The sequence below is a fragment of the Streptopelia decaocto genome, assembly GCF_964273445.1.
Source record: "Streptopelia decaocto genome assembly, chromosome: 21".
Classification (NCBI taxonomy): domain Eukaryota; kingdom Metazoa; phylum Chordata; class Aves; order Columbiformes; family Columbidae; genus Streptopelia; species Streptopelia decaocto.
Window position 1 is genome coordinate 1,757,681 of NC_138676.1, and position 19,150 is coordinate 1,776,830.

General features: G+C 56.6%; 2 protein-coding genes across 3 annotated transcripts in view; one reads left to right on the plus strand and one right to left on the minus strand.

The window, feature by feature from the left end:
* The first annotated feature begins 2,081 nt into the window (after window positions 1-2,081).
* MCAM (melanoma cell adhesion molecule) lies at window positions 2,082-12,657 on the plus strand. Of its 2 annotated transcripts, XM_082070223.1 has the most exons (15): window positions 2,084-2,246; window positions 6,313-6,440; window positions 6,551-6,761; window positions 6,876-6,946; window positions 7,051-7,138; window positions 7,323-7,502; window positions 7,583-7,710; window positions 7,853-8,015; window positions 8,103-8,224; window positions 8,537-8,675; window positions 8,787-8,908; window positions 9,011-9,146; window positions 9,786-9,927; window positions 10,329-10,446; window positions 11,270-12,657. In XM_082070223.1, the coding sequence occupies exons 1-15, from the start codon at window positions 2,180-2,182 to the stop codon at window positions 11,297-11,299; spliced, it is 1,845 nt and encodes a 614-aa protein (XP_081926349.1). In that variant the 5' UTR covers window positions 2,084-2,179; the 3' UTR covers window positions 11,300-12,657. The 2 variants fall into 2 exon arrangements, with proteins under 2 accessions (XP_081926350.1, XP_081926349.1); XM_082070224.1 differs by lacking the exon at window positions 10,329-10,446 and having other exon boundaries at window positions 2,082-2,246.
* Window positions 12,658-14,088: 1,431 nt separating this feature from the next.
* CBL (Cbl proto-oncogene) overlaps window positions 14,089-19,150 on the minus strand; it is a 32,843-nt gene continuing 27,781 nt past the window's right edge. Inside the window, exon 16 of the mRNA XM_082070222.1 lies at window positions 14,089-18,516. Within this exon, the coding sequence (XP_081926348.1) occupies window positions 18,236-18,516 (281 nt within the window). The 3' untranslated portion in view covers window positions 14,089-18,235. The remainder of the gene's footprint in view (window positions 18,517-19,150) is intronic.

Here is a 19,150-nt window from a genome sequence, read left to right on the forward strand (position 1 = left end):
TTCCCTCCTCCAAGGGGAGCAGAGCCTGAGGCTCCTCTGGTGCTGCATCCTCCCCTTCGGAGGGAGAGGAAAGTGTGAGCATGTTGTCAGGGGGTCCCCAAGGCTGGGGCATCAGCTCCAAGGGGTGGCTGTTCCCAACGCAGACAGGGGGCTTTTGCCACTGTGGCTGTGAGAGCATCCCTGCAGCAGTGGGGCCAGAGAACAGGTCGCGAGCAGCCTGCGCCTGATGGCACAGCTCCCTTGCACTTGTTCCTCCCAGCAAACACACCGCCCGGGAGGACGCCGCCCTCCTGCACGGCAAAGTGGAGGCTAAGAGCCTTATCACTGCCCAGCATTGCCATTTTAAGCAAGTAATCTCACGGGGAAAAAATGTAATCATTTCCGATGAATCATCAAGTCTATTTGGCTGGGAAAGTGGGATGGGGGGGCTGGCCAGGCATGCAACAGAGGCAGGAGGAGGGCATGGGAAGGGCCGCTGCATGGCACCGGTGGGGGAGTGGGGCTGGGGCCCAGCACAGGGCTGCTGGGGCTGGCAGCGTGAGAGGTGCTGGGGGACACCCGGGCAGGACGCTGTGGCACAGGGGAACCTGCAGCTTGGCCCCGGAGTGACGCGGGGTGGCTGGAGAGATGCAGTCCAGGCTGCCCAGGGCCCAGAGCACAGCTCACGCTGCAGGAAAAGCGAGCAGAGGAGAAAAGAGGATGTGCAAAGGTTCAGAGCCCCTGGGCCCAGAGCTGGAGGAGAACACTCTTGTTGCTCCTGGGAGATGCTGAGGCTGCTCTGGGCCTGTCCTCATGCGAGGTGAACGTGGGTCAGTGAGCTTTGGGAGTCCTGTGTGAATAGGGAATGTATGGGAGGCAGAAGAGGGCTTTGAGGGAGAAGAAAAGCCCAGTGCTTTGTCCCCCGACACAACCCTACGGCTCTGATTAACCCAGGTGCAGAACCAGGCTGCAATGGGGCAGGGGCACTGGACCCAGGTGTCCTGCAGTGCTGGCTGTGGGCAACTCGCCACACCTCGGGAGGTTTGTTGTGCTCCCCCATGCCTGCATAGGGGCCCGTGTTTGGGTTTGCAGGAGGAGAACCGTTGCGCTTGGGCTGGGTGTTTGCCCCTCTATAATAGCAGCCTTGTGCAGCCCGGAGAGCCCCCCCGCCCCCGGGCCGGCCCCCAGCCAGCCGGGCTGCTCTGGCCACCGCAACTAACGGCTTTTCCACAGCCGCTCTGTTCAACAGCTGTGCAGGGGTGCTGCGCACCACAAAGTGGGGCCGTGCCGTGGGGCCCTGCCTCAGGGACGGGGATGGCGCTCTGCAGAGAGCGTCCTTGCAGGGCTGAGGGCAGCACGTGCAGGGAAACCGAGGCAGAGCAGGGCCCGGAGCGCAAGCCCTGCAGAACTTGGTGACTTGCCTGAGACAGCACCACTGTCGTGTCCCTGCTGCTTCCTGAGGACCCCACTGTCCCCATGTGTCTCTCAGAGCCCAGGCAATGATGGAAAGTGTTTTGGTCCCCCTGTTTTTGAGTTTGCCTTTGTAGGTTCAAAGCCAACCCAGAAGCTGTGGCTGGGCTTTGGGGCTGAGCAAGGCAGTGGGGCGGTTCTGCCCCGAAGCACTGCCGGCCAGATCCACTGACCCCTGGAAGTGGGACTCTTGGGGACTGACCCCTTTCTGGCATTCCGCAAGCCTCTGTGGAATCTGTGTCGACCCCACACCTCTGCCCCCTCCCCTGCTTAATGATTTCCACCTCCAGCGCCCGGCAGTCTGCTCCTATCAGCCTGTGCAAGCCTGGACAGGCAGGACTTGGCAGACTGCAGGTCTGCAAGCAAAGCTGGAGCGAGCTCCTCCAGCAGAGCTAGAAATGCCTGAAAACGACCTGAACCGAGACGGGGAGAGCATTTGCTCGGAACTCAGAGTTACGGGACCTCCTGGCAGAGCCGGGCGCCCGCGACGCGCGATGTGTCCCCCGGGCGACGCGCGATGCCCGCGGGCGGGTCCGCACCGCGCCGGCCGCGCTGGGCGCTGCGGAGCTCGGCGCGGCGGCGCCCGGCCGGCTGCCGCTGGGGGGTGACAAGCGGCCGCGGGCGGTGGGCAGGCGCCGCACCTTCCTCCTCCTCCTCCTTCACCTCCTCCTCCTCCTTCGCCTGACGTCAGCCCGCGGCCCCACTCAGTCGCGGGCGGCCGGCGGCGGGCATGGCTGGGGGGCGGCGTGCGGCCGGGCTCGCCCTGGGCTGGGGCTGCTGCCTCCTGCTCTGCTGCGGTGAGTGGCGCCGGGCGCGGTGGGGCCGGTCCGTGCCGGGCCGGGCGGTGCCGATCCGCGCCGCGGGCGGGCGGGCGCACCTGCGGGCGCGGCGGCGCGGAGCGCTCCGGGGCGGCCGGGCAGGGGCTGCGCTGCGGAGCGGCGGGTGCAGCCGCCGGCGGGGCGGGGCGAGGGGCCTCGCAGTCCCCGGGCAGGGCTGCCCCTTCCCCCGTGCTGCTGTCGCCCCGCGGGGCGCCGGGCTGCAGCGGAACGCCGCTGGGGTCGGCCGGCCTCTGCCCTAACGCCACGCTGCGCGCTCCGAGGAGTGGCAGCCGGCGCGGTTTGCCCTGCAGAGCCGCCCCGGGGCCAGCCCAGGCAGCCAGCAGAGCTGACGCCCTCGGGGTGCTGCCTGGCTTAGGGCTAGGAATGCCAAAATTGTGGTGCCGGGGGGCCTGGGTTTGAGCAGCCCCTCGAGCTGTGTCCTCGTCTGTGCGTCCCCGGGCTTCGCGGCGGCGGCGGCTCTGGGTGTGGGGAGCCGCGAGTGCCCCGTTCTGCTCTCGGTAACCCTTTGCAGCCCCCCCAGGGCAGTGCAGGGCGCGGGATGCCGTCTGCATCGCCGGGGAGGCTGGTCCGGTGGCCGGGGAAGGTGGCCGGTGCAAGGCAGGTTCCTGGAGCCGTGCTCCATGGGGCAGAGGAAAGGGTGTGAGGGGCAGGGTCCCGGGGTGCCCCCACGTGTGTTCAATGTGCAGCAGGGTGAATTGGTCGAGTTATTAGGAAGCATCCACCCCTTTCCTTCTAAGGAGTTTTCCCCCGAGCGCTTTGTTTCTCTTGGCTTTTTTCACGCTTTCTTTTTTTATCCACTTTGCAGTCAATTTTCACCTCCAGGGCGGGGCGGGGCGGGGCGGGGGGGTAGGGAGCTGCATTTCCTGACCTGTCCTGCTCCTCGCCGCATGCCGTCCCCTCGCCGGAGTTGTCTCGGTGGGGTGGCTGCTCCCCAACGCCTTCTCACCGTGTCCCTGCCCAGCCGTGTGCGGAGGTGGCCCCAGGCGCTGGGGAAGCCTGCTCTGGCTAAGGCGTGGGCGCGGTGGGAATGCTGGACACTCAAGCCAAAGGCAGGCTGCTTCCACCGCTGGGATCCCCTTCCTCACAGCACATGTGCCGAGCGAGGTGTTTATTGGTTGGCGGCATTGGTGTGTTTGCAAGCCCAGTCGCAGTGAAAGGCTTGATGCTTTCCAGAAGAATGAGGGGCCACAGCCAAGACATCCCCAGATGGGCAGGGGGGCTCACTGTGCTGCCGGAGCAGGGGGCTGAGCCCACACTGGCGCTGCCAGTGCCACCTTGGCCCCTTCTGCGCTGCCATCTCCAGCTGTTGAGTCTCTGTGGGTGTTGTTACCCGTCTGCATGTCTGGGCTCGTGAGCCTTTCCTCTCCTGGTGCCCATGGCTGGGTCTTGTTGGAGTGGTGGAGTTTGTTTGGGTGTGCAAGGTGCCAGTCCCTCCTGCAGCAGCGCCTTGGCTCCCTCCCCATCCCCAGCACAATGAGGGTTGGGTGCTGCTGGTGGTGCTGTTGCTGCAGGGCTGGGGCTCTACGCCCCGTTTCTTCTCTCTGTGAGAAAGAAAGGGTGCAGGTGATCCCACTCCACAGGAGCTGGGGGACCTGTGCAGGGTGGCCTTGCCAGGGCAGAGGAGGACAGAACGTTGAGAGCAGGAGGGATCTGGCTGCAGCTGGTTTCTCTGAGAGGGGAGTAGAAACCTTTGGAAACCTCAGGCATCCCATGTGCAGCTCTAGGCTTCTGTGGTGCCCCTCCTTTCACAGCTCTGTGCTGAGGACTCTGTGCTGGGGACTCCGCGCCGCCAACGCAGCCGCGCTCCTCGCCGGCTCCGCGCACACCTCGGCTCCGCAGGAGGCTGGCGGAGGGGCTGTGCTGCTCCCCACCCCCTTCTCCGGCTCTAAAAGCAAATCTTTGTTCTTGTGGAGCTCTGGCTGCCGGCCGGCTGTCCGCCAGCCAGATGGAAAGGCACGGGGGCTCTCCTCCCTTCCCTGCTTGCTTGCTGCAGACGTCCTCTCTAGATCTCTAGGTCTGCCGCTGGAGCTGTGCCAGGTGCTTGGGGTGCCCAGCGCGGGCTGGAGCTCAGCTCTGCAGCCGGGCTGCTCCACGCGTAGCCGATGGATCTCCAGCCTTTCCTGGGTTCCCTCAACAAACTGGTGTCTGCAGTCATGCTGGGTGCAAGGGTGGACTGCCATGTCTCCAGAGCTTGCTATGCCGGGGTGCTTGTGCACAGTGCCCGCACACCTCGCAGGCTGTGGGGTCTTGGAGCTGCAGGAGGAAGCCTTGTGTCCCCAGGGTTGTGGGGGCCCTTGTGTCCCCAGGGTTGTGGGGGGCCTTGTGTCCTCCAGCTGGCCACACTCATGGCGCTCTGGGTGCTCATTTCAGCCTGGGGCAGGGCTGGTGTTCGGCCTGCCCTGGAGGAGGTGGGGAGCAGCAAGCCCGTGTTCCAGGCAGCGTGGGGGCTGCAGCACACATGTCCACCTCCTCAAGGGCAGTGGAGGGGTGGGAGGGACGTGCGCCTCGTGCCAGCCCCGGATGCCAGCCATTCCCCAGCTCTGAGCTCATGGTTTCTGCTGCTTCGCAGCCTGGGTGAGGGCTCTCATGCCGAGCAGGTCAGTGGGGCAGGCCAGCAACTCCCCCTGTCCCAGGGCTGGCTCTGCCTGGGGCCCATGCTGAAGGTCTAAAAGTGATGGCGGGGGCAAAGTCTGGCCTGGCTGCCTGCAGCTCAGAGGGTCAGGGCTCAGGCAGGACACAGGGGCGGCTGGGGCACAGCCCAGCCCCACGCATGCCCAAATCTGCAGGTTCCTGGTTGCACCAGGCAGCCAAGTTGTGGCTGTACAGGTGGGCAGGTACCTCCGATGCAAAGTTATCTTTTCCTGTGTACACTCAGTCCAGTTTCCTGACCCCAGTGCATGCTTATCTCTTGGGCTTTCACCTGTTTTTCCAGTACCTCCTTTCCTGTGCAGAACTTTTCTCATCCCTCTTTACTTGGTGCCAACTGTACTGTGCCTAAGGGACAAGTGAGGGCCAAAAGCTGGCTTTTGGGGTATTCTGAGGTGGCTAGTCCTTGTTTTGGGCAAAGGGCTTGTGGCTGCATTTTGGGGCTGTGACAACACGTAACCGGTCCGGACAAAGAGTATTTTATGGGCACAGCGTTGCCCTTTGAAGTAGCCCCACTTGCGATCCTCCGTGGCTGTTACTGAGCAGCGCTATCAAGGGAGCTGTTGACACAGCTGGCTTCCTCCAGCCTCTTGTCTGCAGCTCCCACACCTGGGCTGGGCCGTGGGTGCTGAGCTGGCTGAGCATGCTGCTGGGGGCCAGGCTGCTGTCCCCTCCTGCAGGGCTGCATGCCAGCCCAGGGCATGCAGGTGCCCGTTGCTTTGTTACCCGCGGGGCCAGCAGCGATGGCACTCCCAGCTTTCCTGGGGCACAGCCCTTGTCTGTGCTGCGCCCTGCTGGGGTGTCCTCCCGCCAGCCCCTCGGGAAGCTGCTCTGCTCCCTGCCCTGGATCAATAGCCATTACTTTCCCCTGCTGCGCTGGAGCACGGCCAGGATCTCCATTACTGCTGCGGGCAAGCGGGCAGCTGAGCTGGAGGGAAGGTGGAAGGTGGGGTGAGCAGGCTCCGCTCTGCAGGGGTGCAGCGCTCCCTGCCTTGGCAGTGTGCAGGAAGATTTGGGGGCTCAGCGGTCCAGCTGCCCATTTCAGCAAGGCTGAGGTGCCATGGGGAGGGCAGGTCTGGCAATGGGGTGAGTGATTATCTCCTGGTGTCCCAAGGAGACTCCTGGTGTGTTTCCTGGCCCCTCTTTGGGAACAGGGTCGGTGGCCTGAGCCTGTGGGTGGCAGGAGTGGGGCTGTGCTCCTGGCTGGAGCCCCCGCTGGGCTGGAACACGATGCTTGGGGGATGCTGGTGCAGGACGTGGCTCTGTCCCACGCCCTTCAGGGGATGGAGACCGGGACAGGCCTGGGCTCAGCTCTCTTGCTCGCTCAGCCGTGGCGGCTTCCCTGCGCTTCGCACCCCTGATGGTATCTGTCCCGCAGCTGTAGCCAGCAAGCTGGAAGTCTCCATGCCGGCGGTGGTGGAAGTGGAGAGTGGGGGCACAGCCAGGATCGAGTGCAACTTCTACATCCCTGGAAATGGTTCCTACACCTACATCAACTGGTTCTACGTGAGTGCTGGCCCGCAGCGGGGGCCGTGGCTGGTGGGCTGGGGTGCAAGCTAGCCCGTGGCTTTCTCCTGGGCTCCCTGTCAGCCCAGCTTCGAACTCCTGCCTTGCAGATTGACCGCAACAACTGGGTGAAGCTGTGTCACATCATGGACAGCAAGATCCTGGAAGAAAACCCAGGCTACAAAGGGCGGCTGTCGGTGGGCGAGGACAAGGCCCTCTCCATCAGCAGGGTGACGATGCAGGATGCCAGGACCTTCGTGTGCCAGGTTGGGGCAGGTGGCCATGGCACCGGCGAGAACCGCACTGAGCTCCACATCTACAGTGAGTGATGGGGCAGGGGAGCAGAGCGGCTGTGCGTCTGCTCTGTGGGGCCGGCGGGGGATCCCATCCCTCCTAATACATGGGCTCTCCTCCCTTGCCTGCTTCTTTTTCCAGAGGTCCCCGAGGCCCCTGAGATTGTGGCCAACCCAGGGGGCATCTCCGTGCACAGCAGTGACATCCCGCAGGTGAGGAGGGGCCCCACGTGGGGCAGGAACGGGCTCCCAGCTGTTCCGGGCTCCCCTGTGCCCACGGGGACACGCTGTGCTCAAGGCTCTCTCTGCCAACGCAGATTGCCCAGTGCGTGAGCAAGAACGGCTTCCCAGCCCCAAACATCACCTGGCACAAGAATGGGCAAGAGCTGCAGCAGGAGGACAAGAGTGAGTGTCATGGGGACGGGGAACCGCGCCTGCCAGCCTGGGAGAGGGGCTGGGGCACTTGAGCTATTGGGGCTTTCACTAGCTGGGGGCTGGCAGCCCACGGCCACCCCAAACAGCCCTGTGCTCCCAAGGGAGCCCTCCCCGCCTCCCCGTGCGCTGGGAACAATGGCTGTGTCGCCTGCAGTGGTGAAGATCACGGCCACGCGGACCCGCGAGTCGAGCGGGCTGTACACGGTGAGCAGCACCCTCTTTGCCCGCGTCACCCGAGAGGACCGCAACTCCCTCTACCAGTGCACCGTGCACTACTGGCTGCGGGGACAGAGGCACGCGGTGGAGTCGCGGCGAGTCAATGTCACCATCTTCTGTGAGTCGGGGGCTGGGGACATGGCTGCTGCACAGCGCTGCGTGACCCTGCGCCAACCCTCCCTGCTCCCTCCTCCCCAGACCCTGCAGAGCACTTGAAGCTGCAGGTCATGCCATCCTCAGCACTAGTGAAGGAAGGGGATGACGTGAAGCTGGTCTGCGAGGCCGACGGGAACCCAGCACCTGTCTTCACCTTCTTAAAGAGAGAGGTGAGGCTGGAGGGGACCCGGGCAGACAGCTTGTGTCCTGGCTGCTCCTTGTCCCCTGCCCGGAGGGCCATGGGATGCAGTGGCTGGAATGGGGGGTGGCTGCGTGGGGCTAAGGGCTCTGCTTTCTCCCCGCTGCCTCCAGCTGGAGGACAGCTGGCAGGACCTGACGCCGCTGGCGGACCCCAACAGCGGGGTGCTGAACCTGCACGATGTGAATAAGAGCAGCAGTGGCCTGTACAAATGCCAGACCCTGGACCTGGATGACATGAGACAGCTGGAGAAGGATGTGGAGCTTGTTGTGAACTGTAAGCCGGGGGGGTGACCCTTTGCGCCTCATGCTGGGTGCCCTGTCCCTCCTACTCACCCTGCTCTGGTCTACATCGCTCTCCTAGACATTGAAGGGGTCCATGTGAAGATGGAGCCATCCTCATCCCCTCGGGAAGGGGACAGCGTGAGGCTGAGCTGCAATGCCCACAGCCCCGTGGCCCTGGACTACCAGTGGAGGGATGAGAAGGTGAGCAGGCGTATTGTCGCGCTCAGGGTCAGTGAGCCTGGGCTTTGCAGCGAGCTGGGAAGAGCGAGGAGCTTGCTTCATCCCTCCTGAGAAATGCCAGGGGTAGGATTCCCCCTTGCATGGGTCTGCGTTGTATATCTCTACCTCTTCACCTCCTGGCCAGTACTGCAGAGAGGTCCTGTGCTTGCAGACTCCCTCCCTGTGTGTAGGAGGGCGGGCTGAGCCCCTTTGGACAGCAGCAGAACATGGGGAGCTGGGTGCAGAAGGGGCTGGTGTTTGGGGCTCATTGCTGGGGGCATCCCTTCCCAACAGGGCAGGAAGGTCGCAGAAGGGAACCAGCTTTTCCTGAGCAACCTCACCTTCGAAACCTCCAGCAACTTCAGCTGCAAGGTGATCGCACCAAGCGTGCCGGGGCTGGAGCAGAGCAAGCAGGTGTCCGTGACTGTTCAGGGTAAGAACGGGCACGTGTGCGGGCGTGCTGCCCTGCCAGAGCCCCATCCCGCCCAGCGTCGCTCCCGTTCTCCTCTGAGAGCTGTGGGTGTTTGATGTACCCTCCCCACAGGGAAGCCGCGGATTGTGGACATCAGTTCCCCGCTGTACGTGCGGCAGGACGAGGTGGTGAACCTGACCTGTAAGGCCATCGCTTTCCCCAGGCCCTCTGTCCACTGGAACGTCAACGGGACGGTGAGAGCTGGGGAGGGTGCGGGTCCAGGCTGTGCACTGGGGAGGATGCGGGTCCATTGCCTCAGGCACTGAATCCTTTGCTCCTGAATCTCCCCCTCACAGGCTCACGAGTACATTGAAAACCAACACGTTGCCAGCAACCTGACAGTGCGTGTGAACCACGACCTGCTGCGGGCAGGAGCCATGTGCAAGGTCTCCAACGCGCTGGGTTTCAGCGAGAAGCACATCCAGCTACTGGGTGAGTTTCAGGCGCTGCCCTCTGTCCCGGGAACCCAGAGACACGTTGGTCACCCTTGCACAGGCACAGTCGTGCTGTGCTGCTGCGGCTGAGCTCTGTCTCTTTGCCTCCCTTCCTGCTCTCCCAGTGGAGCCCATCAGGAAAGGTCAGTCCCCTCCCCGCTCCGGGTGCGGAGAGAACGTTGCCTGCTGGCTGTTGCGCTGCATCTCACTGCTCCTCTCCCCCTGCCCAGCCATGGAGACTCTGTCTCCGCCTGTTGCTGCAGCGGTGGGGAAGCTGCCCGCTTTGCCTCAGCCTGTAGACCAGCGAGGCCACCAAGCACAGCTTCCTGCAGCCCAGGCCTGCCGGGGACACAAGCAAAGGGGTGGCCTGATGTCTTGCAGGAAACACTGTAAGACATCCTATGGCATGCGAGCAGAATGCAAAGCATGTTCATGCAGAAATTGCCCGAACAGAGAATTTTTGTAATGACAGCTGCATCCTGTGGGGCACTGGAGAAGCACCAAGAACTGGAGTCCTCATGGTGCTTTTTTGGAGGAAGGGGTCCTTCTCTTGCCCCTAAGGGGGTGCGGTAATGCAGAAGCTGGAGAACATCAGGGTGGGACAGGCGTTAATTTCTTCCACTCTTCTTGTGTGTAGATCAAAAGACACCGGAGAGCAAAGGCGTGATCATTGTGGCAATCATCGTCTGCATCCTCGTGGTGGCTGTGCTGGGGTCTGTCATCTACTTCCTGCACAAGAAAGGCAAGATCGCCTGTGGCCGCTCCGGGAAACAGGACATGTAAGCACTGCTGCCCTCCCAGGGAGTCCTTGGGGCCGGAGGTGCTTGCCATCACTCATGCTTCCCATCTCATAGCACCAGCTGCTCCCAGCCCAGTGCGGAGGGATGCGATAGTGGGGGGGATGCACTGTGCTGGGGTCTTGGCAGCCGCTTCCAGCTTCCCCCAGCCTGGGGTCCGCACAGGGAGGCGATGAGGAGGACAGCAGAGTGGTAGAGCAGCCGATGGACTCCTTCCCGGGGCGGGACTGGGCAACCCAAAGCTTTCTCTGGCCTTTCTCTGCCCCGGCCCCACTCCAGAGCATCCCCTGGGATGGAGCCCCAGGGCTTGGCCTCGCTCAACTGGCCATGTGCCCTCTTTGGTCTCGCAAACATGTCTCAAAATTGTCACCTCCCTCCCCTAGCACAAAGCCAGAGGCACGTAAAGACAAGATTGTAGTTGAAGTTAAGTCAGATAAAGTTTCCGAAGAGGCGGGGCTCCTGCAGGGTGCCAACAGTGAGAAGAGACCTGCCGCTGACCAGGTAGGACAGAGCGTCGTGCGCTGCCCTTCCCCAGGGCCAGGGCTGCTCCGGGGCTGGGCGCAGAGCTGAGGAGTGGACGGGGGCGCCTCGAGGTAACGCTTCTCTCCCCTCCGCAAGCTCCAGCCCGCATGGGCCTCCATCATCCACCATCAGCGCTCGAGAGGGGCCGTGGGAGGGAGGGGAGGTGACAGAGCTCCCAGGGGCAGACCTCCCCTGCGCATGTGCCGCTCTGCTCCGTGCCAGCCCCTGGCACCTCCTGGGAGCGCGCTGCCCGTTCTGCTTGGCGCTGCCTTCTTCTGCGCTCCTTGGAGCCAGAGCCAGGGTCCCCAGGGGACTCGGTGACAAGGAGCTATACAAACATCTCTGGGCCGGAATTGGAGCGGAGGCTGCGGGAACGGGCCCTGCTCCGGCATCTCTGAGCTCTCAGTGCAGGATGAGATGAGTCTCCCAGGCCACGTGTTTGTGTTGCACTTGGGACTGAGAGCCGCCAGGGGCCTGAGCAACTGCTCACAGCATTGGTGCCAGAGCATCACTGTGCTAAGGCAGGGCTCGCGTGTCCGGCAGAGCCACAGGATGTGGCACCTGAGCTTGCAGTGGGTGTGTTTTTTGCCTTAGACCAAGAGAGAACCTCTTCCTGGTCCTGCTGCCCAAGCAGCTCCTGCTCAGCGCCTCCTGCCCTGGGCAGATCCTCAGCCCGGCCAGCAGCTCTGCCCCATTGCATTGCTGCCCATCATGCAGACACGTGCAGTGAAGGACCTGGTTTTATGTTCACCCCTAACTGCTTTGTTTTTTTCCCCTCTCTTTCTGTTTTGTCGGACTGAAGAGCGAGAAATACATCGATCTGAGAAACTAGAGAGGGAATCTACTAAGTGCTTTCTTCCTTCAAGCCTTTCCTGCTCTTGGATTGCCTTGTCCCACTCCTGCTCCAGTACCTGGGGAGCACAGCCAGAGACAATTACTGCGTCGCCGTGCTGAGCCCCGACGTGCAGGGACGCCCCACTGACTCACCTGTTACCTCAACCGTGGGCTTGCAGGTTGCAGCAGCGCCTTGGATTTGCTTACTACTCTAGAGAAGCCAACAGCAATATTAGAAAGAAATATCCCCAGCGGAAAAAGACTTTTGCAGGAAGTTTGTCCTGTACGTGTGTGGTAAGGTTTTTGATGTGTTTTAACCCAAACTTGCTCAGAAAAGCTGGTGAAACGTTACCTTTGGGATGCGACAGGTACCTTAGATGTAGTGGTGTGGTGAGGCTAGATGAGCGAAGAATGGACGTGGTGTGCTCGAGCGGTGTTTGCCAGCTGCTGGGAGGTGTTAGTGCTTTGCTTTTCCTTTTGAGCTGTTTCTTGTCTTGTTGGTGGAGCCCGGCGGGTCTCGGCCGTGCTGTGTGGGCAGGGGGTACCTGTGATCCCACGGGGGGCGAGTACCTGGCGGAGCAAGGGCAGGGGTGCCCATCTCTTGGGTGCATGCCAGACCAAGGGCTTATTGTCACTGGTTTGTAGCGTAGCCTTGCTGCTGCAAGGGGGAGGGTGTCTCCCCCCTCTCCAGGGAATTGGATTGCTTTCAGGAGGGCTTTACAGCTGCTGGCAACAGCAGGTCCTGGAGGCCCCCTCCAAATTTAAGGAATATGAGGTCAGGGCCAGTCAGCGATGTCTCAGGGTTTTCTTTTGGTTCGTTTGGGTTTTTTTGTCTGTTTGTTTGTTTTTATGCTGAATAATGACCAGCCCCAGGTAAAACTGGCTTGTTTCTGTGCTTTGCTGGCGCCTCTGGCCCCACAGCCAGAGCGCTGCAGCAGCTGAGTGGTGTGGAGGGGAGGCGGACAAGCAGCCTGCCTTCAGCTTCTATCCCAGCCTGCAACCGTGCCCTGTCCTCCTGCTCCTCCTGGAGGTATCACCCCCGCAGCCCCTCCTGGCTCTCAGTCACGTACTCCCAGCCCTGTGCTGCCCCTTGGGCAAGGGGTGAACGCGGGTGACAGGAGCGATGTCCCCGGCGCTCCCCCAGCACCCTCCGCCGGTAGCGGGGAGCACGCAGCAGCCTGCCAGCCTAACAAGCGGTGAGCTATACTCATAAGCTACAAGTGTTGTCCAAGCAAAAGCTTTGGTTTATATATATTTTTGTTGGATTGTGTGTAAATTTCCAGAAGTTTTGTCTGATACTTGCAAGGGTTTTTTTTTTTTATATATATGTGAAAATAAAGTACAAAGATCAAAGCCGGTTCTGAGTTTGTTCTCGCTGGTAGCAGTCCCACCAGGATGTCTACACTGTCCTTGCTTGATTTCAAGGCTTCTTTCCCCAGGAGCAGGTTACCAAAGCTGGGACTTTGACCTAGGACACGGGTTTCAATCAGATGCCATGTTTCTACTTGCCGTGGCTGGTAAAATAATTCTGTAGATTCTAATATCTATATCTATTCTAATATTATCAGCTAATACAGACACTAATAACTAACATTCCTAATAAATCTACTAATGTATTGTGATAGATGATTGTAGTATTAGATTGTAATATATAATTGTATTACTAGTGAGGGTAGATACCAAAAGAGTAGCACTATCAATAGAAATTAATAGACCCCCAACAGCAGAATCTATTAGATACTTATATTAATAGATACTAATATAGATACTAATAACTACTTAGAGCTAAGTCTGTCACTAGATTCTAACGGATAGATAACAAGACATTATAGCAGATAATTATATTGATAGCTACTACAGATACTAATAGATGTTAATGGATTTTTTCCCCTTAAAGAATTCCAATAGTCTATAACTGTTATTCGTATACTGTGACTCACCTGGCAGCTTTGGCTCCAGTTAACTGGATTGATGGGGCTTGAGACCAGCAGAGCCCATTTGACTCTAGTTCCTATTACTTAACCCCTCTCATCTTCCTTCGACGCTCTGTGTCCCCATTTGAACCCCTGGTGATGTCTCTGAGGGGTTCAGTTGGCTGCTGTTAACCCCCCTGTCCTCATTTGACCAGGGTTCACCCGACCTCATTTGACCCCGGTGTCCTCATTTAACCCCAGTGTCCTCATTTAACCCCACGGTGACATCTTTTAGGGGTTCAAATGACCTAAGCCAACCTCTGTGTCCTTATTTGACCTATGCCCTCATTTGACCCCATGGTGACAGCTTTTTGAGGTTCCAACGGCCTCAGTTAACCCCTGTGTCTTCAGTTGACACCTGTGTCCTCATGTGACCCCAATTAGAGCAATTAGCCCCTTTGCTGAGCAGCATGGTCGAGTACCAGAGATACCTTAGCATGGTTTGGAGCAGTCACCAACTTCTGCAATAGAGCAAGAGAAACTGGTCTAAACTTCCTCATATTTCCCTCCTGCGAAAGGCCCTTTTGGGAAAGAAAACAACAACAATTGCCTTTTAAAATGGAAAACATTTTCCTCAATCAGCAACTGTCCCAGTTTATTGCCACCTCGCCTTAAACCTCAACAGATTCTCACATTATGTTTTGAGGGACAGACAGGGCATCACCAAAACCAGGTAAAACCCTTCTGGCTCTCAAGAGTATAGGTACATATAGGTACATCAGCAATCGATGCCATAAGACCCCACGAGGCTTTACATGTTAACCATTTAAATTGTGGCCAGATCTAAGCAACAGAACCAACGCAACCCGGACAATATGCTACAACAAAGGAAATTTTATTTAAAAATAAAACTTTGTTTTGTTTTCTTTTTACTGACACAGGTGAATGAAAACCCAAACAAAGGAGCTCTTAGTGGGCAGCATACAAGAATGGAAACAATTAATAAATAACATTAGTATAACCTCTAAACATTAACAATGCATTTGCAAACAAAACGAGGACTTTAAACCAAGTGAACCTTAAAGCTCAGCTACTCTCTGTAAGAATATTTACCTTCTGTTTTTCCTTATTCTTTACAGATCTGAAAGGATTAAATACTGCTATTATATTTTATATTAATGACACTATTATACTTTTTTTAAAATATTTTGTGGAAATCTCAACATTTTTAACACTGATATCATACAAATCGGTATTTGTCATTCAAGAGAGAGAAAAACTGCTCCTCCCCCACTGGGAATTTAAAAAGAGAGTTCTCTTAGGAACTTTAAAAATAAGGGTCCTTATTCCCCACTCATTTTTAAAGCGGCACCTTTAAGAAAGCGCCCTGGGAGTTGCATTTGTTTCTTGCTCAACTGAAAATGAACAAAAAACCACGGTTACAGTAATGACCCTGCCTCAGGATTAGCTACAGTAATGCGATCAGTCTAGTGCAGGAAGCAACATGCTGTAGTCCGAGCCTGCGTGGCCCCCCAAGGGAAAGGCTCAGGGAAGGGCATGCGGAAAGCTGCTGGGAGAGCAGGTCCGCGGGGTCCCAGCACCCTGCGCCCCCAGCTCAGCGCTCGCAGGGGCACACGGGGGCCGTGCAGCCAGGAGACGCCTCATCTCAGCTTCCCATCCAGCTACGGCAGCGCTGAATGTACCAAGTCAGCCAAAAACCCTGTTCGGAAGAGACTAACTACACTTGCCTGCTTTCCACAGCTCGCTTTGGCTGGTCCCACACGTTTTGTGCCCGGCTCTGCCTGTACAAAATGTCTTTTGCTTGCTTCGCATCCCGGTTGACAGGTAGGGGGAAACCCGACATTTTTTACGAGCAGAACTTGTATTTTGTTACAAGCAAAACCAATCCTGTCCTACAATTCTACTGTCTTCACGCCAAGCTTAGTACAGCATCAATCCAGACCAGTGGTTGTTAGTAGGAACCTCCACAGCTGAAATACTCCAAAACACAGTGTCCTAGTTGAAGTGACAATTGCCCATCTTTCTCGCCCCTTCTTTCACCCCTTCCAAAGCAGTCTCGCACTCAAAGGCATCTTTACAGCTGCTCTAGTTTGGGCTCATCGTTTTCACAGGGGGCGGATACTCAGATCCAGCCTAGCGATGCAGCATTCTCTTCAAGAAAGGCACTAGACACGTTGGTTGTGGATGTTTTTAAATTAGCATCATAAAGTTAACTTCTTAAGAATAAAGATCAAGGAGGTGAAGGGAAAAAAGGATAAATCAATCTTAGGCTTACCTTTCTGAAAGAACAACAAGAAAAATACACCGTACAGAGCACAGCCATAAGACATGGTCAGGACTCTGCTGCACGTATGTCTAAAGAAGAAAAGCCAAGACTTAAGTTTCTTAAATCAGTTTGAGACACAAAAGTGCACAGAAAGGACACATGCAGAAAAATTAGTGATACATGCCACAAAGACTGCTCTCTCTAATCACTAACAACTGGAACAATACCCATAGGAACATCTCTCGGCACATAAACCCCAAAGACAGGCTTGTAACAGCTCTAGGCGTGACTTAACATTACAACAAGCCTGTAATAAAGGGACAGGGCATCACTACTCTGATCACACACACTGTGCAAGACAAGAGTTAAGGCTTTCTAGCTGGCTGGACTTGGCTCTTACGCAGCCTTGGCAGCGACGCCTCTGCCTGTGAGAACCAGTCACACTCGCACTGAGTTTACACAGCAAGTGAGAAGCGAAGTGGCTCTAACCCCAACAGACAACACTGGAGATAAGAAGAGGGAAATAAAACCATATTGCTCCCTCGCAAAAGCGTTTTTACCTGGGTCTCCAGGACAAAGCCAGGAAATATGTTTCATACAGTCGGACTGCGTGCTCAGGCTCCCAGCCGTAACGCGCCGATGTACTGAGAGAACAAGCGGAGCCGCCGCACGCTCCTGCCTCTGCAGCACCAGCGCTGGGCTCCTCTGGAAGCTCCACCAACACGCTGAGGAAGAAGAACAGCTCTTCTTCCTCGAGTGCAACGGGCACTGGCATCGCCTGCTGTGTAACTCAGCACCTTCAGCCCCTGCTCCTGGCTGTGCCTGACCGACCCCTGCAGCACCGCACAGCCCTGTGCCCGCTGACATCAATCTCACCAGTGTGCTGCATTGCTTAGTTTCAGCCCTGACCCCAAAATAGCAACAGTTGTGATGGCCTGGAAGTGTTGCAGGAGATCTCCTTACGGTTTCAGAGAACATCTTCTTTACTACAGAGAGGCAGGGAGTAAAGCTCATGCTTTTAAACTGCCTGGACCCCACCACATCAATTTATAAATTTCTAGAGAGAAACCTACACTTCACACAAACCAAGCCTTTTATGCTTAGCTCCCTTTGCTAATACTTGTTAAATCCTCTCTGCCACCTGCAAGTCATTTCTCTGAAATCCGGGCGCAGCTACGAGGTTCTTTAAAAGGCCAAAGTGCATCCAACTGCCATAACCGCTCCAACAATATTTCAAGTTGCAACTCTTTGCCTAATGACTGCTGCTGCTCTTGGATGCAAATAACGCCAGACGTGCCTCAAAAGGCTAATAGCCTCTCAGGATACACAGAGCACCCGTCTGTCTGTCAGGCTGTGATGCATGTATCCCTACTTCATTTAAATCCTCTCAAAAGGAGCCACGCACTTCTCGCACTTCAAGCACTTATGAACAGAGTCAAGGAGCTGAGTATGCAAGTCAGGTTTTTCCAAACTAACAGCTGAACACTGACTTCTAAAGCCGTGTGATCATTTCACAAACACACAAGTTTCCCAGATCTGTTTTAACACAAGCTCCGGCAATACCTTAGAGTAGTGGAAATGGAAAGAGCCCCCCATGCTGTTTTGATAGCCGTGCAGAGAACTGCTACATTTCTTTTTCTTTACTGCAAAGCAGGTTAAGACACCAACAAATACATCAGCTGCATCTACCGATTCCACAAAACAGCCCGGCACAAAGACAGCTGGCTCCCGCAAGAGCTCTCGGAAGGAGATGACGGAATGTGCGTGAAGGCCACTAGTCTGAGACAGCCACCATGCAATTAAGATAAATAAAGTATTATATTTACCACGTGCAACACTCCTAAGAGAAAGAGCGCATGGGAGTGTCCAGTGACAGCTGCTCGAGCCCAGCAGGGCCACAGTCAAGTCTGTGCATTGAGGCACAAAATGCTCGAGGCTAAAAAAGGAGAAGCAGCAGCCAGTTCTTTGCTCTCGCTCAAATGATTCCCACCTTCTCCCACCTCTCAAAAACACTTAAAACTTCCAGTACGTCTGGCTGCCTGGAATCTGGTGCTACCAGTGCTGCTGGCAAGAGGACACGTGAGAGAAATCCAACTCCCAGCACTGCCAAGATCAAAATGCCTGACAGAAGCTATCTCAGGTAAAAGGGAAGGACTTGAACCATAAGCAGTAAGTGCTATTATTACAGGCAAGAAGGAAACGCCACGGCAAACGGGAAGTAACCAAAAGATTCTTCCAAGGTCTCTTATTTATTCCCAGCAGAAAAGGACCTCCCAGCCGCTCTAAAAAGCCTGAGCCAGACACACAGCAGCAAACAGATCCAGACCCAGTACCATGAACCACAGGACATACCACACTGACCTCAAGACTTTGTTTCTCAGAGCATTCACTTAGAATTCACAGCACAAAACACTCCCCCCAGCCTCCAGGGCATCAGCTCGGGGATCCCTTGTTGCGATACCTTTCTCTGCCAACACCCTGGAAATAAATCTGTTCTCTCAAACAAGAGGTAGGGGTAAAGGACTCCAAGACATACACTGTATAAAAGACCATTCTGCTCCATTTCATTCCACTGCTTTGAAATCTGGAACCACAAAAACCTGATAACTGATTCTCGTAAGAGGCAGGACAGACCTCAGCACGAAGTCTCTAAAGGAACCCCCTTCCCCTTTGGTGCACAGCTGGGCTACAGCTGCCCAGGCAGTTGGTCCACAGAAGGTGTGGAGGTAATGTGCTATGTGGCCACATGTGCAGGAGAGGAAATGGAAACAAACTCCCGGAGAATATTCTTGGCCATTTCAATATTGTTATGTGCAATGACCAGTGCTTTCTGAATGTCCTGATATGAGTAGCCTTGGCTCATTAGGTTCTCGATCTCACTGGAGAGCTGCAGCGACGCGCTGGTCCCACTGCCGGCTCCGCCTGTTTGGCAGCTCCCTGCTTTCCGCTCCGAATTTATTCTCCGTGGTAGTGGCTTCGGTGGCCTCTCTGGAGCTTGAGAGCTATCTGCAAAGCCTGGAAGGAAAAACCAATGCATCACTTAAGAGAAGGACACGTGATTCTTGCTTGGAACAAAGCGGGAATGACATTAGACTGCCATTTGAGAAAAAGGACTACCCACTTCTCTCCCACCAATTGTCTTTTGAAATTGATTACATTTCAGAGACCATGGGTCAATTTGCAAGGGGAACTACTAGCACAGCTTTTTTGGTAAATGATTAAGAAACTAAACTGTAGCGCACAATGCGTGACAACATAAATCTGCCAAAGTGTATCCCATACTAGTCAGGCTTGCTCAGCACCAGGCTTCGGCAGTAGCCAATACCCAGTATTTCAGAAAACAGCATATGGTTCCCAGAGCAGTAACAATCAGCACCTCCACAGCACTTTTCATGAGCAGATCTCCCAATGTGACAAAGCAGGGCAACAGCACTGCTACCTCAGGGCTGGAGAAACAAAGAACGGTCAATGATTAAGCACGGTACTTTACCTGTGAGCAGGGTGTGAGCTCTTTCTGCCCCTTCTTATCCCTGTCTGCCACATTCTACAGACAGAGGGGCCAGCGTGGAGTGAGGCAGGGAGGAGTGCCAAAGCTAATAAACCTCTCTGCACTAGCGAACTCCAAAGAAGGGCAAGCAAGAAGGGAAAA

Excerpts from the sequence above, each read along its gene's own strand:
- MCAM (XM_082070223.1), top strand. The coding sequence starts at position 2,180 with ATGGCTGGGGGGCGGCGTGCGGCCGGGCTCGCCCTGGGCTGGGGCTGC. Across the intron at positions 7,503-7,582 it reads AGTCAATGTCACCATCTTCT|ACCCTGCAGAGCACTTGAAG; the intron begins GTGAGTCGGGGG and ends CCTCCTCCCCAG. Across the intron at positions 8,676-8,786 it reads GGTGTCCGTGACTGTTCAGG|GGAAGCCGCGGATTGTGGAC; the intron begins GTAAGAACGGGC and ends CCCTCCCCACAG.